Source organism: Loxodonta africana, chromosome 20 (assembly GCF_030014295.1).
Source record: "Loxodonta africana isolate mLoxAfr1 chromosome 20, mLoxAfr1.hap2, whole genome shotgun sequence".
Classification (NCBI taxonomy): Eukaryota; Metazoa; Chordata; class Mammalia; order Proboscidea; family Elephantidae; genus Loxodonta; species Loxodonta africana.
Window position 1 is genome coordinate 67,909,194 of NC_087361.1, and position 21,132 is coordinate 67,930,325.

Consider the following 21,132-nt stretch of genomic DNA (forward strand, 5'->3'; position numbering starts at 1 on the left):
AGCTCTTCCTCATACTTTTCCTAATAAATCATGCAACTCCAACTTCCGGTTGCTCAGGCCCAAGTCCTTGGAGTAATCTCTGACTTCTCTTTTTCTCACACCTATATCCAATCCAGCAGCAAATCTTGTTGGCTCCCTCTTCAAAATACATCCTAGATTTTGACCACTTCTTAGCACCTGCACTGCCACCATCCTGTTCCGATCCACCATCATCTTCTGCTGGAATTATTCATAGATGTTTCTTCGTTTCCTGCTTCCACCTTGCTCTCTTTCAGTCCTCTCTTAACACAGAAGCCAGAAGAATCCTATTCAAGCAAGAGTCAGATTGTATCATTCCTCTGTTCAAAATCCTCCCGTGGCTCTTCAGTGACCTTCAAGGCCCTCCCTGATCTGGTCTTCAGTCTGGACCCCACCCCAACCACATCTTCTATCATCCTTCCTCTTGCCTGTTCTGCTCTAACAGGATAAGCACACTCCCATCTCACAGCCAAGACATGCATGGTTTCGATGCTTGAAATACCTTCCTCAGAGAGCTAAACAGTAAAATCCCTCACTTCCTTCAAGAGTCTGTCAAATGCCAACCTAATGGGGCCTTCCCTGACCACCCTATGTAAAAGAGCAACATCCTCAGCACTCTCATCCCTTACCCTGTTCTATTTTATCATCATGTGATATGCTATGTATTTACTGGTTTATCTGTGTATTCTGTTTCTCCTGCTAGAACATAGGCTTCATGCAGGCAAGGACTTTTTCTGTTTTGTTATCTGTATATTCCTTGCCTAGCAGTGCCTGGGATGTGGGAGGCACACTGTAAATATCTGTTGAATGACTAAATGAATTTTGATCCTTCTCTTAGGTTTTACCTCCTCCCACTTCACATCAAGTCACTCAGTCCTATCTAAAATTCCTTTGCCATGTCTCTTGGTAAGTCCCATTCTTTTAGTTCCCTCTGCCATTAACCAAGAACTGATTTTCATTACCTCCCCAGTGATCTATTGCAATGAGCTACCAAATAGTTTCTTCCAACCTAAAGCACAGTAAACACTGCTGCCAAAGCGCCTGTAAGTCATGGTTCTGAAATTTTATTATTCTACCTAACATGGTCAATGGTTCTCTTTGATCTGTAGCTCAAACTCCTTGACCTGACATTCAAGGCCCACCACACTCAGGCTCAGAGCTCTTTTCATATTTTATCCCATGGCCGGCAAACAGGGAGCCTCCACTGCTGTCAAAATGGCTTCATGAGTGGCATCTCTAATGGTGACAAAGAGGCTGGAAAGTAAGTTGGCACCAGACAATACGGAAATATTAAAAAGATATTTCCATAAGAAATATATGGATAATTGAGAATCCTGGCAGCATGCAATTAAAAGAACATCAATCCCATTCTTTCCCCTCTATGAAGTTTGTATGACTCATCTCTCATGAATTTGTTCTTCTTTCAAGTTCTTATAGGCAACTAAGTACCTGTACCACTCATTAAAGTGTTGTCTTACATTGTAATCTGTTTTATGAGTCTATGGCCTACCTATCCAACTGAGATGTAAAAAATGTAAGAGCTTGAACCATGTTCTAAGCTTTCTTTGCAGCCTTTTACAATGCCAAGTTGAATACTGATACTCAAACAATACTTATTAAATAGAACTAGCACTGCTAGTAAGTTACTTATGCTCCTAGATTTAAATAAAGCAGCACTCATTTTTTTTGGAGAGTTCCCGAAAGAAGGGGCAGGTAGGCTGGGCCTGAAAACTCAAAAGCCCAGAAAGGCCACTGGCTCAGAGAGCAGGAAAAAGAGAAGCACCTTTTTTTTTCTATGTTCCACCCTAAAAAATGAACATCAAAAGGAAAAAAAGGTCATGGGATGAGGCAAGGCAAGAAATGTTGTGATGCTTATGTGGGCAGAAGGCTTGGATTATCCTGGCTTTTGGGAAGAGATGACTAAAGCTAAAGACTGGATCTCCCAGTTTGTCTTCTGTATTTCCTTTCTACACTATAGGATGGCACACTACTGACAAAGATTAGCTTTGAGAGGCAAAGACCTTCTATGCCTGGAGAAGGCACAAGATGCACACTCTTCTACATGAACATAATCAGACACCATCTGGCCATAATAAAGCTCTGAAGAGCACTTTCTTCCCAGATTTCACTGGTTCCCCTGACCTTCTAGAAAGGAAGAAAGAGGGTATGAATAATTTTCTTCCATGTAAAGATGAGGAAATGTCTTCAGTGTAAAGATGAGGATACTGAAGCCCTGAGTAGTGGAAGAACTCTATTGAGTTAGTCAGGGCCCAGGCTCAGGCATAACTCTGAGGTCCAAGGCCCTAGCTGAGTTCAGACAATGAGGAAGACAGAAGAAGAAGAAAAAGGGAACGAAGCAGGGTGAAAACCTCTCTCTCCTTGCCTCACATCAAATGGAAGTAGGGTACTCCCAAACGGAAGTATAGGACACCACCAAAACAAAACAAAAAAACAAACCCATTGCCATTGAGTCAATTTCACTTATAGTCACCCTATAGGACAGAGCAGAATTACCCCAAAGGGTTTCCAAGGAGCAGCTGGTGGATTCGAACTGTCAGCCTTTTGGTTAGCAGCCAAACTCTTAACCACTGCACCACCAGGGCTCCAGAGCTCCACAGTCAACCCTGGAAACAACTGACTTCCAAGAAGATACCAATACAAAAGGAGGAGCTATTAGAAAGTAGAATACTGATTTTCATGGCATTTTGGATTGTTTCTGGCCTTAAAAAAACATGGTCCAGTAGAGAATCAAGATGACACAGCCAAAGAGCCTGGGACCAAGGAACAAGGAATGTATGATAAACAGTGGTATAGCCAGAAGATAGAATGTTATATAATCATTTAAAATAATTTTTCTAAAGAAGATGCAAGGACATGAAAAAAAAGTTCACTTAAAATGTTAAAAGAAAAAAATGCACAAAACCTAATACACAACATGATGTTAATTTTCTAAAGAAAAAAAAGTGCATAGAAAAAAGATTAGAAGGAAACACACCAAAATGTTATTATGCCTAGTAATCATTTTCTTTTTATTATTTTTATTTTCCCAAAAATGTCTTGAACAAACATTTATTACTTTTATTATTATTACTGTGTTCTAGATGAAAGTTAACAACACAAATTAGTTTCCCATTCAAAATTTTATCAGAAATTGTGCCCAGCTACAACCGATGACTGCCCTGACAGGGAACACAACACAGAACCCCTGAGGGAAACAGGAGAGCAGTGGGATGCAGACCCCAAATTCTTATAAAAAGACCAGACTTAATGGTCCAACTGAGACTAGAAGGACCCCAGAGGTCATGGTCCCCAGACCTTTTGTTAGCCCAAGACAGGAACCATTCCCAAAGCCAACTATTCAGACAGGGAGGGATTGGACTGGACTATGGGATAGAAAATGATACCAGTGAAGAGTGAGCTCCTTGGATCAAGTAGACACATGAGGCTATGTGGGCAGCTCCAGTCTGGAGAGGAGATGAGAGGGCAGAGGGGGTCAGAAGCTGGCCGAATGGGCACGAAAATAGAAAGTGGAGGAAAGGAGTGTGCTGTCTCATTAGAGGGAGACCAACCAGGAGTATATTGCAAGATGTATATAAGTTTTTCTATGACAGGCTGACTTGGTTTGTAAACCTTCACTTAAAGCACAATAAAAATTAAAAAAAAAATTTATCACAAATTGTTTTATAACATTGCTTGCAATCCCCACAATGTGTCAGCACTCTCCCCCTTTCCCTTTACACCCCAGTTCCTTCTGTCCATTCATCCAGGTTTCCTGTCCCTTCCTGCCTTCTCATCTTTGCTTTTCGGCAGGTGTTGTCCATTTGGTCTCATATACCTGATTGAACTAAGAAGTACGTTTCTCATGTGTGTTATTGTTTTATTAGGCCTGTCTAATCTTTGGCTGAAATGTGGACTCTGGGAGTGGCTTCAGTTCTGAGTTAGCAGGTTGTCCGGGGGCCATAGTTTTTGGGGGCTCTTTCAGTCTGTAAGACCAGTAAGTCTGGTTTTTTTTTTTTAATGAATTTGAATTTTGCTCTACATTTTTCTCCTGCTCTGTCTAGGACACTCTATTGTGATCCCTGAGCGTGGTTTTGGTTGGTGGTGGTAGCCAGGCACCATCTACTTGTTCTGAGCTCAGGCTGAGGGAAGCTGTGGTACTTGCAATCCATTAATCCTTTGGATTGATATTTTCCTTGTGTCTTTGGTTTTCTTCATTCTCCTTTGCTCTGGATGGGATGGAACCAATAGATGTATCTTTGATGGGCTCTCAGAGCTTTTAAGATCCCAGATGCTACTCACCAAAGTAGAACGTAAAACATTTTGTTTATGAACTATGTTATGCCAGTTGACCTAGATGTCCCCCCAAACCATGATTCCCAGCCCTCAGTCCCAGTAACTCAGACCCTCAAGGTTGTCTGCATGTGTCCAGGAAGCTTTTATGGTTTTGCCTTGGTCAAGTTGTGCTGACTTCCCCTATATTTTATGTTGTCTTTCCTTTTACCAAAGTTAATAATCTAGTTAGTGATTTCCCCTCCTCACCATCAAATATTGTTCTTTTCTATGTGTAAACCTTTTCTTGGGTTTTTAGATAATAGTGGTCTCATATATTTGTCCTTTTGTGATTGACTTATTTCATTCAGCAAAATACCCTCCAGATTCATCCATCTTGTGAGATGTTTCACTGATACATTATTGTTCTTTATTGTTGCATAGTATTCTACTGTGCGTATGTATTATAATTTGTTTATCCATATATCTGTTGATGGGGACTTAGGTTGTTTCCATCTTTTTGCTACTGTGAATAATGTTGCAATGAACATGGGTGTTTAATTTTTAGGAGCGCCCAGTTATCTTGTTTATCTTCTGGTGTTTATAAATTGCTAGTTATGGTTTGTGCTGTATTTATGCCATGTATGAGGGCCCCTAGCACTGTCCCTATTATTTCTTCCATGATCTTTATTATTTCAGGTTTTACATTTGGGTCTTTGATTATTTTGAGTTAGTTTTTGTGTGTGGTGGGAGGGATAGGTCCTGTCTCACTTCTTCACAGATGGACATCCAGTTTTGTCAGCATCACTTGTTAAAGAGACTGTCTTTTTCCCATTTAATGGACTTTGGTCCTTTGTCAAAGATTAGCTGACCAAAAAAAAAAGCAAACCCACCGCTGTCGAGTCGATCCAACTAATAGCGACTCTATAGGACAGAGTAGAACTGCCCCATAGAATTTCCAAGGAGGGCCTGGCGGATTTGAACTGCCGACCTATTGGTTAGCAGCTGTAGCACTTAACCACTACGCCACCAGCTGACCAAAGGTAGATGGATTTATGTCTGCGTTCTCGATTCTGTTCCACTGGTCTGTGTGTCTGTCATTGTGCCAGTACCAGGCTGTTTTGACTACCACCGCTGTATAGTAGGTTCTGAGATTAGGTAGTGTGAGGCCTCCTGCTTTGTTGTTTTTCTTCAATGATGCTTTGCTTATCCAGGGTCTCTTTCCTTTCAATATAATGTTGGTAGTTGGTTTTCCCATCTTGTTAAAGAACGCTATTGGTATCTGGATCAGGATTGCATTATATCTATAGGTTGCTTTGGGTAGAATGGACATTTTCACAATGTTGAGTTTTCCTATCCATGAGTATGGTATGTTTTTCCATTTACATGAGGCTCTTTCAGTTTCTTGCAATAGTGTTTTGTAGTTCTCTTTGTACAGGTCTTTTATGTTCCTAATTAGATTTATTCTTAAGTATTTTATCTTTTTAGGAGCTTTTATAAATGGTATTGTTTTCTTGGTTTCCTTTTTGAAGTTCTCATTGTTGTATAGGAATCCAACTAATTTTTTTATGGTGATCTTGTATCCTGCCTGCTACTCTGTTGAATTTTTCTATTAGTTCCAGGAGTTTTCGTGTGGACTCTTTGGGGCTATCTACACATGGGATCATATCATCTGTGAATAGGGATAGTTTTACTTTTTCCTTTCCAATTTTGATGCCCTTTATTTCTTTTTCTTGCTTTATTGCTCCAGCTAGGATTTTCAGCATACTGTCAAATAGGCATGGTAATTAAGTGCATCCTTGTCTTGTTCCTATTTTTGGGGGGAATGCTTTCAGCCTCTCTCCATTGAGAATAATGTCGGTTGTTGGTTTGTACAGGTGTCCTTTATTATGTTGAGGAATTTCCCTTCTATACCTATTTTATTTAGAGTTTTTATCAGGAATCTGTGTTGGACTTTATCAAATGCCCTTTCTGTATCAATTGGGATAATGATGTAATTCTTTTCTTTTGTTCCATTTATGTTATGGATTACATTGATTGATTTTCTAACATCAAACTATCCTTGTATACCTGGTATGAATCCCACTTGATCATGGGGTATTCTTCTTCTTCTTATTTTTATTGTACTTTAGATGAAGGGTTTTTTTTTTTTTTGGATATGATGCTGAATTCTGTTGGCAAAAATTCTATATTCATGACAGATATTGGTCTGTGATTTTATTTTTTTGTGGTGTCTTTGCCTAGCTTTGATACCAGGGTTATGCTGGCTTCACAAATGAATTTAACATCATTCCTTCCTTTTTCTATGCCCTGAAATAGTTTGAGTAGTACTGGTGTAAGCTCTCAAACATGTATAACTTTTGTGATTGAAAAAAAAAAAATTAAGCTAAAGCGTTTTTTGGGTTTTGCTTCAAAATAAAAGAAAAAAAATTTCTTCTCAGTCCTGTCCCTGGGCCCCTACAATAACTACTTATCTCACCAAGAAGATGATTCCAAGAGCTTTCGAGACCATGAGGAGAGGTGCTCCTTTGTCCCTACAGTCTCTCGAATCCAAGAATCAGTGCCAACGGAGTTAATCTATAACTTGAAGTATCATGTTGATTAAGTGTTGGGAAGAGTTGCATATAGACCCAACCAATTTGTGGAGCAGAGAGGGAAAAACAAAACAAAACAAAAAACGCTCAAGGGCTGGGCTTAAAATCAAAGAAAGGTAGGTAGTACCAGGTAGAAAACCAAGGGATCAGAAAGCGTCCAGTATCAGAAGGAGAGAAGATAAGAACAGAAAACTGAAGATGTTACAATTTTTACGTTTGAAATAAAAGTCATGCTCAGAAAAGCAAAGTCAAAATCAAAGGAAAGTTCTTGATCAGGATAAATAGGAGGATCAGAAGAAGCCAGTCCTGTGAGAATGAAGGTGGAAACCAAAGGTGCCCACTCTCTTCGGACCAGCTAGACAACAAGCAGATCGGAATAACAAAGTAGAAATACTGGCCTTGCAGAAGCACCTAAGCGTATAACTGTAGAATGCACATGCCGTTAGTTCCTTGCACAAGGACTGGCCCCTCAGCTTACCAATATAACAACTGCTACCCTTCTACAGGAGAGTCAGCAGAGCATGGTGATGTGAAGAGATGACTCAGAAGCAGACTGCCTAGGCTCAAATTCCAATTCTATCATCAACCAGCTGATTACCTTAGTAAATTACTTATCCCTCTGCCTAGGTTCTTATCCGTAAGTGGGGTGACAATAATAGTACCCATCTCAAGGGCTGTTGTGATTATTAATGCACTTAGCATAATCCCTGGGTGTGGTTAACACTCATTTAGTATTAGTTATAATAATTATTATTTTTATTCTTGCTATGAATCTCATAATAAAAAATTGGTACCTAGTCAGCTTCCACAGATTAGCGTCGTTTCTACTGGGAATAATAAGATTTTACAAACGATTGTCTATTTGCATGGTGCCTGGTGAGTTGTATTAATCTTCTCCTTTTCTCAGACAGGCAGCTTGTAATCATATACGAGAGGCACAGAGATGGTAAAAAGTAACTTGTCTGGTGGTAAGACCATCAGATGAGTGACTGAATTGGAACCAAATATAAGTATGATGGAGCCCTGGTGGCTCAGTTACTTAAGCAATCGGCTGCTAACTAAAAGGTCAGCAGTTCAAATCCACCAGCCACTCCTTAGAAACCTTATGGAGCTGTTCTACTCTGACCTATAGGGTTGCTATGAGTCAGAATCAACTTGACAGCACCAGGTTTGGTATATGTATGATGGCGCCATACGTAACACCATTGTTGATGTTTGTTGCCGTCGAATCAATTATGACTCACAGTGACCCCATGTGTGTAGAACAGAATGGCTTCAAAGGGTTTTCAAGGCTGTGATCTTTCAGAAGCAGATCTCCACGGCTGTCTTCTGAGACGTCTCTGGGTGAATTCTAATCACCAGCCTTTCAGGTTGTAGTCTAGTGTAGGGACTCTTAGATAACACCACACAAACTACTCTCTGTTACATGACAAAACATGTAGCTAAGATGGAGAATTCAGACTGTTTTCACCCTAATCTGGAAGTCAATCTTAGCATCAGTATTAGTAGTTTAACTAGATACTATGTATTTTCTGATGTGACGCAACATGAAGTACCCAATATCATCTATTACGCATTCTTGTCAAAAATATTTAACTTGAATCCATTTAGCCTTTAGAACCAACTCCCAGTTTATAGGAAATACAGGATACATGAAGAAGCTAAACAACAACACAAGGAAGCAGACAAACCTAGAAGGTGGGACAGTCTGTAGAACAACTAGTCTATAGTACATCTACAAAGTACAATATGTACTGGAAAATTAATATGTGTGAAAAAAATATGATCCCCAGTCTAAAGAAAAATCAATAAATAGAAACAGACCCAAAGATGATGAGATGTTAGAAACAGTAAGGATTTTTAAGTAATTGACAAATATGTTTTTAAAGTATTCATAGGAAAAGATGAATATAATGGGTGAAGAGATGGGAAATTTCAGGAAGTACATGGAAACTGTAAACAAGAACCAAATGGAAATCACCAAAGTAAAAAATACAATATCTGAAATAAAAAATGCACTAGATGTTATTAATAGCAGACTGGACTCAACAGAAGAAGAAATCATCTAAACTAAAGCACACAGAAAAAAAGGTTGAAGAAAATGGACAGCGCCTCAGTGGCCCTGTGGGACCAGATCAAGGAGTCTGACATATGTGCAATTGGAGTCCCAGGAAAAGAGGAGAGAGAATGGAACAGAAAACACATTTTCCAAACTGCGTCCAAATTGAGGGGGAAAAACCCCCTATGACCCAGAGACCCAGGATATTTGGGTACTGTATGTATCCAAGTAGGATAAATACATTGAAAACTGAATAATCCACTGTTAAAAAGCAAAGATAAAGTAATTAAAAGCAGCCAACAACAAACAACCATTATATACAGGGAGCAACAGTAAGAATTACAGCTAACTTTTCCTCAGAAACAATGGAGGCTAGAAGACAAAGGAATGCCAAATTTAAGAATATTATATGATTCCATTTATTTAAAAAATGTTTTTAAAGCAGGCAAATACTTATATATGCTGTTAGAAGTCAGGATAGTGGCTACTCTTCAGGAGGTAATTACAGGAAGGGAACAAAAGAGGGGCTTGCGAGGTGCTGGTAAAGTTCTTTTCATCATCTGGGCACTGATTTTAAGCTCCTTTTAGCACCTAGTATAATGCTGTGTACACAGTATTAACTCAAATATTTATTACTGCATGATTTTCTAATTTAGACTCATTGAACCAAAACCTGTTGTTGTTGAGCTGATTCCAACTCACAGCAACCCTAAAGGACAGCATAGAACTGCCCCATAGGGTTTCCAAGGAGCACCTCGTGGATTCGAACCGCCGTCCTTTTGATTAGCTGCCGAACTCTTAACCACTATGCCACCAGGGTTTCCTTCTAGTCTAGGGTAGTATTCAAATACAACGTAGCTTCTGGACACTTTTGTCTTCTGTCAACTGCACCTTTCCTTCCCATTCTCCATCTGTTTTTTAGTGGCTCTTCTTCAGATTCTCTTAATCTTCCCTTGGTTTATAGGCTCGAAGCAACGTTAGGCCTTTGAAAGTTCTAAACATAGTACCTTGAGTTCTTGCAGAAAAGGCATATAGATGTCTAAGAACTAAAACACCAGAAAGGCCAACATAAACTATCCTAAGCAAAAGACTGCAGACATCTTTCATGCACATTCCCCTTGAGCTGAAATCTTCCTAAGTCCAGAGAAAGCCTAGACCACCCAGAGAGAAGCCCTGAGGGAGAGGATACAGATACTGCTGACCTACTGTCACAGGAACCAAAGCTGAAACACCACAAACAGCACTAGCTGCAAAGCTCCCTTCAGTGTTGGCTTTGGCAGCAAACCTGACGTCTCTTATCAGCAGAGATACCTTTGAAGTAGCTGGCAGCCTTCCATTCCCTCCTCAAATAAGCTGAGCTTCACATCCTATTCTTTCCTCCAAAGAGGATCGCTTTATCAGATATGAGAGACTAAAGCTCAATTAATCAGAACGGATCTTGCTACCAATGAGACAATCTGGGTAACCAGAACAGCTGTCTGTAAGCACTGAGCAACCATGTTAGCAGCCATGTTATAATGTGGAGGAAATTCAGTCAAAAGCAGATGCTAAATTCAGTGGCAGAGGGGGAAGCAATCATGATGGGCTGTCTAGAGAAACTAGCCTAGATGTTTCAATACTGTCTGCTGCAGGAGCAAACATGGCTCACGTACAGTTCAACAGGATCTCGTGGCTTCAGATGTCCTCAGGATTCCTAGGTTTCCCCCAAGATGTAAACAACAGACAGTACTGATAGCAATGGTTCTCAACCCTGGCTGTATATGAGAATCGCAAAGGTCCTAACCCAGAGACTGACTCAAATTGCATTGAGGTGAGGCCCTGGCAATGGTATTTTTAATGAACTTTTAAAATAAACCTTATTGAGGCATAATTTACATACAATAAAATGTACACATTTTAAGTGTACAGCATAATGAGTTTTGAAAAATGCACACGCTCACATAAACACCGCCATAATCAAGATTATACAACAGTTCCATCACCCCACAAGTTCTCTGGTGTCCCTCTGCAGTCCACGCCCCGGCACTGAGACAATCACTCATCTGCCTTCTATCACAGTACGTCAGATTCACCTTGTCTAAAATGTCATACAAATGGAACCATACAGAATAAGCTCCTTTGTGCCTGGCTTCTTTCAATCAGCATTATGATTTTTCAGTTTGTCTGCACTGTTGTATGCATCAGTATTTCATTTCTTTCTATTGCTGGATAATATTCAATATGGATACACCACAATTTGTTTTTCCATTAATCTGTTGATAGACATTTGGGTTGCTTCCAGAGTCCACGGGTGGTTCCAGGCTTGGCTATTATGAATAAAGTATTAGTTGCTTATTGCTGCTATAACAAATTAGCACAAACTTGGTGGCTTAAAACAACACATTTATTCCCTTATTGTCTGGAGGTCAGAGGTCCAACATGAGTGTCACTGGGCCAAAACCAAGATGTTGCAGGGCTGTGCATCCTTGGGAGGCTCTATGGGAACTTTTGCCTTCCAGCATCTAAAGCTGGATTTCTTAGGTCATGACCCCTTCCTCCATCTTCAAAGCCAGAGGTGTAGCAGCTTCTCTTTGTAATCCTGCTTCCCTCTGCTCTGTCTATAGTCTCCCCCTGCCTCTTTCTTATAAGCATACTTGTGATTGAATTTAGGGCCCACCTGAATAATCCAGGATAATCTCCCTATCTCGAGATCTTTAACTTAATCACATCTGCAAAGTCTTTGCAACATAAGGTTAACATTCATAGGTTCCAGGGATTAGGACACAAACATCTTTGAGCGAGCAATATTCAGCTTACCACAAGAGCTATTATGAATGTTAATGTACAAGTCTCTGTGTAGACACACATATGCTTTTATTTACACCTAGACATGGAATTACCGGATCAGATGGTACGTGCATGTTTGACTTAATAAGAATAACTTAATAAGAAAGTTATTAATAATTCAATAAGAAATTGCCAATCTATTTTCTAAAGTGGTTGTATTGTTTTACATCCTTGCCTGCAATGTATGAGAGTTCTACTGCTCCAAATCCTCACTGACACTTGGTACTGTCGGTCTTGGGTTTCAGTCATTCTCGTGAGGATGCACTACATTTCCGTATAGTTTTAATTTGCATTTCCCTGTTGATTAATTGTATGGAGCATCTTTTCATGTGTTTATTAGTCATTTGCATATATTCTTTAGTGAAGTGTCTGCTCAAATCTTTTATCCATTTTTGAAAAATTGAGTAGTTGGTCTACTTATTAAGTTCTAAGAGTTCTTTATATATTCTGATGTAACTACATGGTCAGATGTATGTATTGCAAATATTTTTTTATTCTGTTGCTCGTCTTCATTTTATTAACAATGCCTTTCCAGGGGCAAAAGTTTTTTATTTTGATGCCCAATTTATCATTATTTTTCTTTTACAGCTCATGCTTTTTGTAACTAAGAGATCTTTATCCACTCGAATCTTTGTCTATTGTCTATTCAAGGTCACGAAGATTTTTTAAAAACTCCCCAGGAATTTCAATGCGCAAGCAGAGTAGAGAACTACTGGTCCGCTGGGAACCTGACCTAACTTTCTAGCATTCTCAATTCTACCTGAGTTTCTGCCATAGAGCCCTAGGGTATCAAAACAGGAATATCATTGACTAGAATACCATTAAAAGGGGCAGGCAAACTGGGTGAGTCTTAGAACTATCTGAATAGACCAAGCTTCCAGGCTTAAGGACACGCAGCTGTTAGGGCTAGAAGCAGTGTGTTGAAAAAGCAATGTCAGAGGTGCTTTTAGCATGTTCTAGGTAAGTGAGGGGAGGAAGAGAAAACAGGATTTTGTTCTCCCCTCTGAGAAAGGGCACATCCAGGTTTATTTCAGCCTAAACTGGCAAAGTGGGAACAATCATTTTGCCTCTTGGTGGGATTCTTTAGAACATGGCTCTCACAGCGACCACATAGAGCTGGGAGTCAGACTTGGCAGTGTTTGGCCACTGTTTTTGAAGCCACCGTATTAAACAAATGAAGGTGGTAGCAATAGTATTTGCCCAAACCTTGGTTCCAACAAGGATTAGACAGACTGGGCTTTCATTACATGAAAGGAGATGTCAGGCGCACAAAATGGGTTCAATTTTCCCCGCAGTCCTAGACAAAGTGGGTCTGTTTCTAAGCTGTGGACAGGAGGCTACTTTCCCAAGGTGTTATAGTTAGTGAAAGGAATCTCCACCACAGCTTCATGCAAAATGTAAAATATGTCCCAGCAGACATAACCACAAACCCGAGGGCCAGCAGGGAGCATCCCTTAACGGGGTTCAGTAGCATAGAGGGGCCAATTGTGCAGCCACCCTGGCATCCCCAAATTAGCTGAGTTAGCTGTGAGCCAGTTCTCATACTTAATGAGTTCTTTGTTTCCCACTTACTAGAGATTCTGCCCCTGGGAGAAAAACATTCCCCCTATTTCTCTCCCAACTTCCAGCTGCTTGCCCCAATGCCTGGAAGGAGCAATAATTCAATATTGATGTCTAATTCCTCAATGCCCTTTGAAGACGTGTGTGCAAGAGGAAAGGCCAGCTAATTCTACAATTAAGTGAAATACCTGGATTCAATATAAATGAGTATGAAAATCCTAAATACATTCTACCCTGCACATGATACCAAGACAGTCTTAATACAGCAGGTGGATGGAAACCTTGGGTTCTAGAGCCACATGACTGGATTTAAATACTAGCCTCGCCTCTTTCTTGCTTAATCTCTTTAAACCTGCTTCCCCCTTCATAAAAAAAGGGATGATAATAGTAATCCAAACCCAAACCCAGTGCTGTCAAGTCAATTCAGACTCATGGTGACCCCACATGTTAGAGTAGAACTTAGCTCCATAGAGTTTTCTTAGCTGAAATCTTTTATGGAAGCAGATTGCCAGGCCTTTTCTTCTGTGCACCACTGTGTTTGTACTGCCAATCTTTTGTTAGCAGCCAAGCACAAACTATTTGTGCCACCCAGGGACCCAAGAGTAACTGCCTTCTAGTTATTTAAGGTTTGAATGAGATAACACACACAAAGTGCTTCACATAGTACCTGGCACATAATACGGACTCAAAAAATGTTGACTTCTACTATCATATCCTTTGCCAGTGAATCAGTGAATTTATAGATTAGAAAAAAAGAATTAAAAAAGAAGAAAATCTGTGACTTTTATCAGTGACAAACAGATTCAAATTCACATAAAGCATGAGTGTCCATAACTAGGGATCCATAGCGAAACCAGAAATAAAGACATTTTCTGAAGCCTACATCTCCAGAGAAATGTGGATTTTCCCCTTGTTGTTGGAACCAAATTTATGGGCAAGACCAAAAGTATATCTGCTTTATACATGTGAATTCCAGTTTGGCATTCCTTGGTTGCTGGCCCTTATATATAACCCTTGAAAAAAGGAAGACAGGAAAAAAATCCCTAAAACCCTGAATATGCAATATTTCCTTGGTTAAGAAAACAGCAGCCTTTGAAACAACATTTCATTCCTCAAGAATTTCATCTTCAATTAATTGTCTTAGCTAACGCTTCCTCCTCCTCCCACCCCTCACACTTGCATTTGTCCTGTATCCCTGGGATGGCTATTTGCCTGTCATGATTTCACAAAGCCATCTAAGAACCACCAGAATCTCCAAGCATAGGATACTCTTGTTACCCTAGAACTACAGTATGTTAGATAAAGAAGGCACCACTGAGGTTCTAAGGAGCCCCGGTGACGCAGTGGTTAAGCGCTTGGCTGCTAACTGAAAAGTTGGTAGTTGGAAGCCACCAGCCTCTCCACCAGAGAAAGATGTGGCAGTCTGCTTCCATGAAGATTGCTGTTGTTGTGAGCCGTTCGGTCGATTCTGGCTCATTACGACCCAATGTGACAGAGTAGAGCTGCCCCATAGGGTTTGCTAGGCCATAATCTTTACAGAAGCAGATCACCAGGTATTTCTCCTGCAGTGCTGCTGGTGGGTTTGAACCACTGACCTTTTGCTTAGCAGCCCAGTGCTTAACCTTTGTGCCACCAGGGCTCCTTCAGTGAAGGTTACAGCCTTGGAAACTCTATGGGGTGGTTCTATTCTGTCCAATAGGGTCGCTATGAGTCGCTACTCTGTCCAACAGACTCGACAGCAATGGGTTTGGGTTTTTTTTGCCGGGGGGTGGGGGGAGTTACGGATTTCATATATAGCCCAAACTCCCTTTTTACAGATGAGGAAACTGAGGCACCGAAAGGTGAGGTCATTGTCCAATTTAACAGCAGAGCTGAGACTAAACGAAAGAGTACCTTGGAAAAGGCCTCTGCTCTCATAGCACAAAGCAGGCCCAGGAAAGCGTCACATAACTGGCAGGGCAGCCAGTGGGATTCCAATTCCGTGCGTGCAGCACACACTAAGCAATAGACTGAAGAACTGGGTACGGAGACAGAATGTTTCTTTGCCTAGTCTTAGAGAGCAGACAGGTTCTCATTCAGCCCAAACAGAATTAATCCACTCTTATGATCTGTTCAGCCAGCTTTTACCTTAAAGTTCTCTGCGTTCACTGGGACCCCAGGGGAGAGAAAAAAGAGATTATTCACCCTGTGGAATAGTAAACGTTGGCCTTTCAACAATACTATGCATATCTCTAATCGACTGTAATTTAATGGATTAAAAGTTATAAAGATCAAGAGGAAGTCCTATGATCTGCAACTACACACAATAATTTTGATGAATCTCACATATTGTTGAATAAGAGAAACTAGACACAAAAAGCAAATACTGTATGCTTCTATTTATACGAAGTACGAAACCAAGCAAAACTAATGTCTTGTGTCATTAGTCAGGACAGTGGTTAGCCTTGCCATGGGGGCTAACCAGCAGGAGCACGAGGGAGGCGTGGGGTTCTGTAATGCTATGTTTCCTGATCTGAGGGCTGGCTACCCAGGATGTGTTCAGTCTGTGAAAAGGCACTGAGTTGTACACTTACAACATGTGCACTTTCCTGCAATGAAATGTCCCACAGTAACAGTCCTGTGAGAAATAAATTCTTCCTCACACGCTCAGCATAGAAATGCACTTACTTAAGGAGGTCAACCTGGGAGCATGGGTAGGAATACCATTCCTAGGGGATTTGCCTTTTGGAGGTCAAACGCCCCCATGCCTTCTATACGTGCCGTGTACTTCAGCCTTTGGTGAAATGAGAATGGGGCACTTGCGGAGCCAGGAGCTCTCATGGCTCTGAGATTTGCCTGCCATCAGCATGAACGACTCTGTGACCTACAGAGGCCACAAAAACTGCCTCAGCCTAGTTCTCCTCTGATCTTCCAAGGCTGAGAGCAAAGGGAGCTCAGCTATGGGACGAAGTTTAGATCGCTGAATATCTCTCACAAAAGTTTTTCTCAGATGACCAAAGAGGATGGAGGAGGAAAGGCAACGCCGTTCCTTCTTGAGATAGTCTAAGTGGCTGCCAAGGTCATGGAGAAGAGTTGAAGTGGTATCCAATTACTGTCAAGGTTTCACCTAAGGGAGTTTTAATTTTAGTCACACACACACGTCACCAAGTGCTGCAGAATAATTCAAATTGATGACAACCGAGCTAGAACAGATGCTGGAAACTATGGAGGAGATAGTGAAAAGTACCCTCACCCCTAAATGAAGTGTGACCCAACCACAGCTCTGCAGGGCCACTAAAAATAGCCAGTGAGCTCTGGGAGGAGTTATCCTTCTCTTCCTTCTTTGTCAGGTGATTGTACTCTCAATATCCTGTCACCAAGATATAGGGAAAGCCCCTTCAGGGATACAATTATGCAGACAGAAGATTCTAAATCAGTTCTTTTTTCAGGCTGGTAAAAAAGGAAGAAATTGAGTTCTCATTTCTTTAATCTAGATCTAGAAGGCTTCCTAACGCTAAAAAACCCCAAACCCAGTGCCCTCGAGTCGATTCCGACTCATAGTGACCCTATAGGACAGAGTAGAACTGCCCCATAGAGTTTCCAAGGAGCGCCTGGCAGATTCAAACTGCCAACCCTTTGGTTAGCAGCCGTAGCACTTAACCACTACGCCACCAGGGTTTCCTTCCTAACATTAGGAATTGCAAAACTGGCCAACAGCTATGGCTATATCCATCACAATCCTGTTTACCAGAGTCCTTTCTATCCCAGCTTCAAACCTGAACACTGGATTTTGCTCAGTGGAAACCAATGAATTCTAAATAGCCCTGTTTATCCTCTTTCTACCTCTAACTCATTGGAAGATTATCAGCTTTCTGAAAAGTCACCTGGGAATGTCGGATCTTGAATGCTAAACATAATATATCATGTACAATGGTTGGGAACTTTTGCCACCATTTGTTACCAAACCTCAAGAATAAATGACCCCACCAAAAGTTCAAGGTCAGAGAGCTTAGAAAATGGGTTCCTGGGTCTCTAGGAGGCTGGTTCCACCACTGACAGGTAAGGTGGATTTGGCAGAAATTCCTTAAGATTATGATAATTTTTTAGTTTTTCCTTTAGTTAAATTACTCAACCTTCACCCAAAGAATTGTGATAAACAACTGAACCCCAGAAAGCACTCAGGGACCCAAAAATAAAATTTATATCATGATAAGAATAATCAAATTTCTCAGTCCACCCTGGCCAAGATGAGAACCTGGAAAGAAGAGTGAATCAAAAACATGCATGAATTTGCTAAACGAACTGGAAGAAAACATGAAATAACAGCAAAAGCCCCTAAATCTCAATAGCTTCCCATATCATTTGACTGAAACTCACCAAACCACAATCATTATTAATATGTGCAGATTATGAATTATGCAGCCAGAGCTGAGGTTGTTCCTCACAAACAGTCCCTTTCCCAGGGCTTCTATTAACTCAGCTCACAAAGGAAGAAATGAATGCCAATTCAGTTATTTTTCTCCATGGGTATACGGTAAGGGATGATCAGACTGAAAGTCTTTCAAATGAATGAATAAAATAGTCTTTCTCTTATTTATACGTCTGTTTCATTGCTCCACTGAAGAAGCTCTGTGACTAGGAATAGCTATATACCTTTTTAAAGAGTCTTCCCGAGTCCTCACTGACTTGGACAAATCGAGGAATGATATTATTCAGGTAGATGTCACTCAGGGTGGTGTGGTCTCGGCTCTCCCGCTTCACCTGGTTTAAGAGGAGGTTCCAACAGTTCACTGGAGAGAGAACATTCTGATCCTTCCTGCAAAGAAATGACAAGGAAAAAAAAACAATGTTCATAAGTATCCAGGGCCAACATCTATGACCACAGTCCATGTCACAAAGTCACAGCAATCAAAGCCAAAGCAGAAATAAGGGTATCTTGCCTGAAGCCAGCATCTCCAGTTTTCTCCTCCTCTGAAAACTCATTAGAGAAAAAGGGGGAAAATAAGAATGAGGAAAAAAAAAAAAAAAAAGAGGAGGGGAGGGGAGAGAGGGGAAGAGCAGAAGAAGAAGGAGGAGAAGCAAGAGTATCTTTTGAGCATCTCCCATGTTCTAGGAACTTGCTGAATGCGTCATATGCATTCTCTCCTCTAAGCTCCACCACTCTGTTGTAAGAAAAGAACCACCATTATCCCCATTCTACTCATTAGAAAATTGAAGCTCAGGGAGGTTGTCACTTGCCCAGAGTTAGTAAGACGGTCAGAGACTAGAACCACAGTTCTTTGTTGTCCAACTAGAGCTGGTCTAGGCTGTCTGACTCCAGAGTCAATAACCTTACCCACCAAGTCATTTGGTCTGTCTCCAGAGTCAACATCACTAGAGCACTGGAGACTACACCCTCACAAATTTATCAAGCCAACTCAATGGCAACTAACGACTACCAGAAGACTGAAGAAGACAACTTCGGAGGCATCTGCCATGAAAAAATTACTGAAAACTATTCAATTCCATAGAAGACACCTAAGGAGGTTTTGATTTCACAACAAAGAGCACAAACCAGATCTGAATGCACTTATTCCTACAACTTCTACAGCTTGAGTGAAGCAGTAAAGCGCCAAACATAGACACTCACTTCTGATGAAAACATTGTAATCCAAAAGAATCGCTGATTCCTATTCAGTTCACAGCACTAATTTAAGCAGTGGAAAGTTTGCCCTTAGAATTTGGATTTCTTTATGGAGGGAAACAGAAAATAGGGGTTATTTGTACTATTTATCAAGGCCTTTTTTTTTTTTTTTTTGAATACTTGGCACTGGGCTTGGCCCTTTATATGTGTTGTTTACTTTAAACTCACAACAATCGCTAAGGTAGATATTATTAACCACAGTTTACAGATAAAGAAAATAGGACTAAGAATGGTTAAACACCTTTTTAGCTGTCACACAGCTACAAAGTGGCAATGCTGGAATTCAAAACCAAGCCAGTAATTGCAAAGAAAAGTGTTGTTTACAGTGTCACTTTGTTTGTTTCCTTTCACTTCTTCCTTCCCTTCAGTCCGTCTCTTAATGCAAGAAAGTGAGGTGAGAGGGGCTTGGTTCTTGAGTCAGCAATGCCCTCCTTCAGGACTGGAGGTTGCCAGCCACCTGTGATTTGTAGACCACGGAATGCAACTTAGAAGGGCTTTTCCAATTCTTCAGTAAGGTAACTATGAACAAATAATCACACCACACCTATTCTGGCTTCAGAACACACCAGACCAGCAAATCAAAAATCTGTCCAACCAGCACCAAGAAGCTGCTTCCAAACAATGAATATTAAAATCCAAATTTCAGCTGTTCTGTACCTGTTCTCCCCTCTGGGCACTGCGCTCCTGTGGCCTACACAGCTAACAGTTGTGTGCTTATTACGTGCCGCTGTGGTAAAATCATGATCAGCTACCTTTCTGTGAAAAGTAAAAGATGTGACGATACACTAGCTGGGAGGGAGAGATACATGTAATTAGCTCGCTCCTTTCAAAATGCTAGGATCTAAAAAGAGGTCAACAGGAAACAATCCTAAATTCAAAATGGTGACAGATTTGAGCACATACGTTCAATGACATTTGATATTTCCATTTGCTAGAAAACCTTCAAACTGATTTCAAATCAGTTTTGGTTACAAAATCCTAAATAATCCAATTTACATTTTTATTGGGTGTTGGTCTCCCTTGGCAAGATATCTACATCCTCAGTAAGCATGGAAGACACTGGGCAATTACACCCGCTTTTTAAAAAGGCAGATCTCTCAAGATCTTAGATTTACAATTGGTTTTAATACATTTATTATCTTGGGTGCACATGGGTCTCTATTGGTTGGAACATAGGGCTGGTGGGTTCTTTTCACATAGCGTTTTACAAAATAAAAACATTATCACAGCTCTATTCCACAAATGTTTATTAAGTAGCTCAAATAACAAGACACAGTACTAGGTGCCTTAGTGGTTACAAAAGTGCCGATGTCACAGTCTAGTGCAGGAGACAAAGAAGGACTACAGCAGACCAAAGAGAGTTTTAATATAGTTACGAACAAAGGGTAAGCTAGCTCACAAATGTACCCCACAGATCACAAGTGGCAGTGGGAGGCGATACCAATCAACACCACGGAAAAGGATGCAGAGCGTATATCTCCCTGGGGGACGCTCAGAAGAAAGGATGAGTAAATTAAACCGGGCTAATAAAAAGAACGGTGGAAGCGGGAATCTTTTAAAATAAAATGCCTAACACTTAACTGTAACACGTCCGTTTGCATTAGTAACATTCATGCAAAATGAGCAAAGGACCCAGGACCCAACCTCCCTGCGTCAGAGACCACCGCAATGTTATCACGGGCTGCTGGGTGAGCTTAGTCATATGCAAGCCTTGGAATAAAGAATATCCTGCTATCACCGCATGTACTGGAATGTCTAGAAAATGTGCTACTGGTTAGAATGAATGTAGCTTTAAACGGGCCTATTTTTTAATTCAAGCCTACGTGCCTCCTCGGGTAAACTCTACAAGCAAGCATATGATTTGACAGACAGAGGCCAAGTTCAATTATATGCCACAAAGGCTCAGGGTCGTGTGCTGGGTTAATGGCGGACCATAGTCATGCAGTGAGAATCAACATACTATTTGATTATCAATTATTGCCATGCTTATTATACATTTTGGGGCTCAGCCAACTAATACTGATGAAGGAGAATGGGAATAGCTGCTAGGTAATGTTAATGATTCAACTTTATTCTATTTTTCCTTTTTAAGTGTCTAAATCAACTTACTTTAAGGCTATCTCAAGATCACAACAGCTCATCTG

The 21,132-nt window shown here is 40.7% G+C and overlaps 1 protein-coding gene across 13 annotated transcripts in view; it reads right to left on the minus strand.

The window, feature by feature from the left end:
• SRGAP2 (SLIT-ROBO Rho GTPase activating protein 2) overlaps positions 1-21,132 on the minus strand; it is a 299,295-nt gene that overhangs the window by 140,355 nt on the left and 137,808 nt on the right. For all 13 annotated transcript variants that reach the window (XR_002785789.2, XM_010590263.3, XM_010590261.3 and 10 more), the window contains exon 4: positions 17,959-18,121. Coding sequence is in view for 12 of the 13 variants with exons in the window: in XM_010590263.3 (XP_010588565.1) it covers positions 17,959-18,121 (163 nt within the window). In the remaining variant the exon portion in view is untranslated. The remainder of the gene's footprint in view (positions 1-17,958; positions 18,122-21,132) is intronic.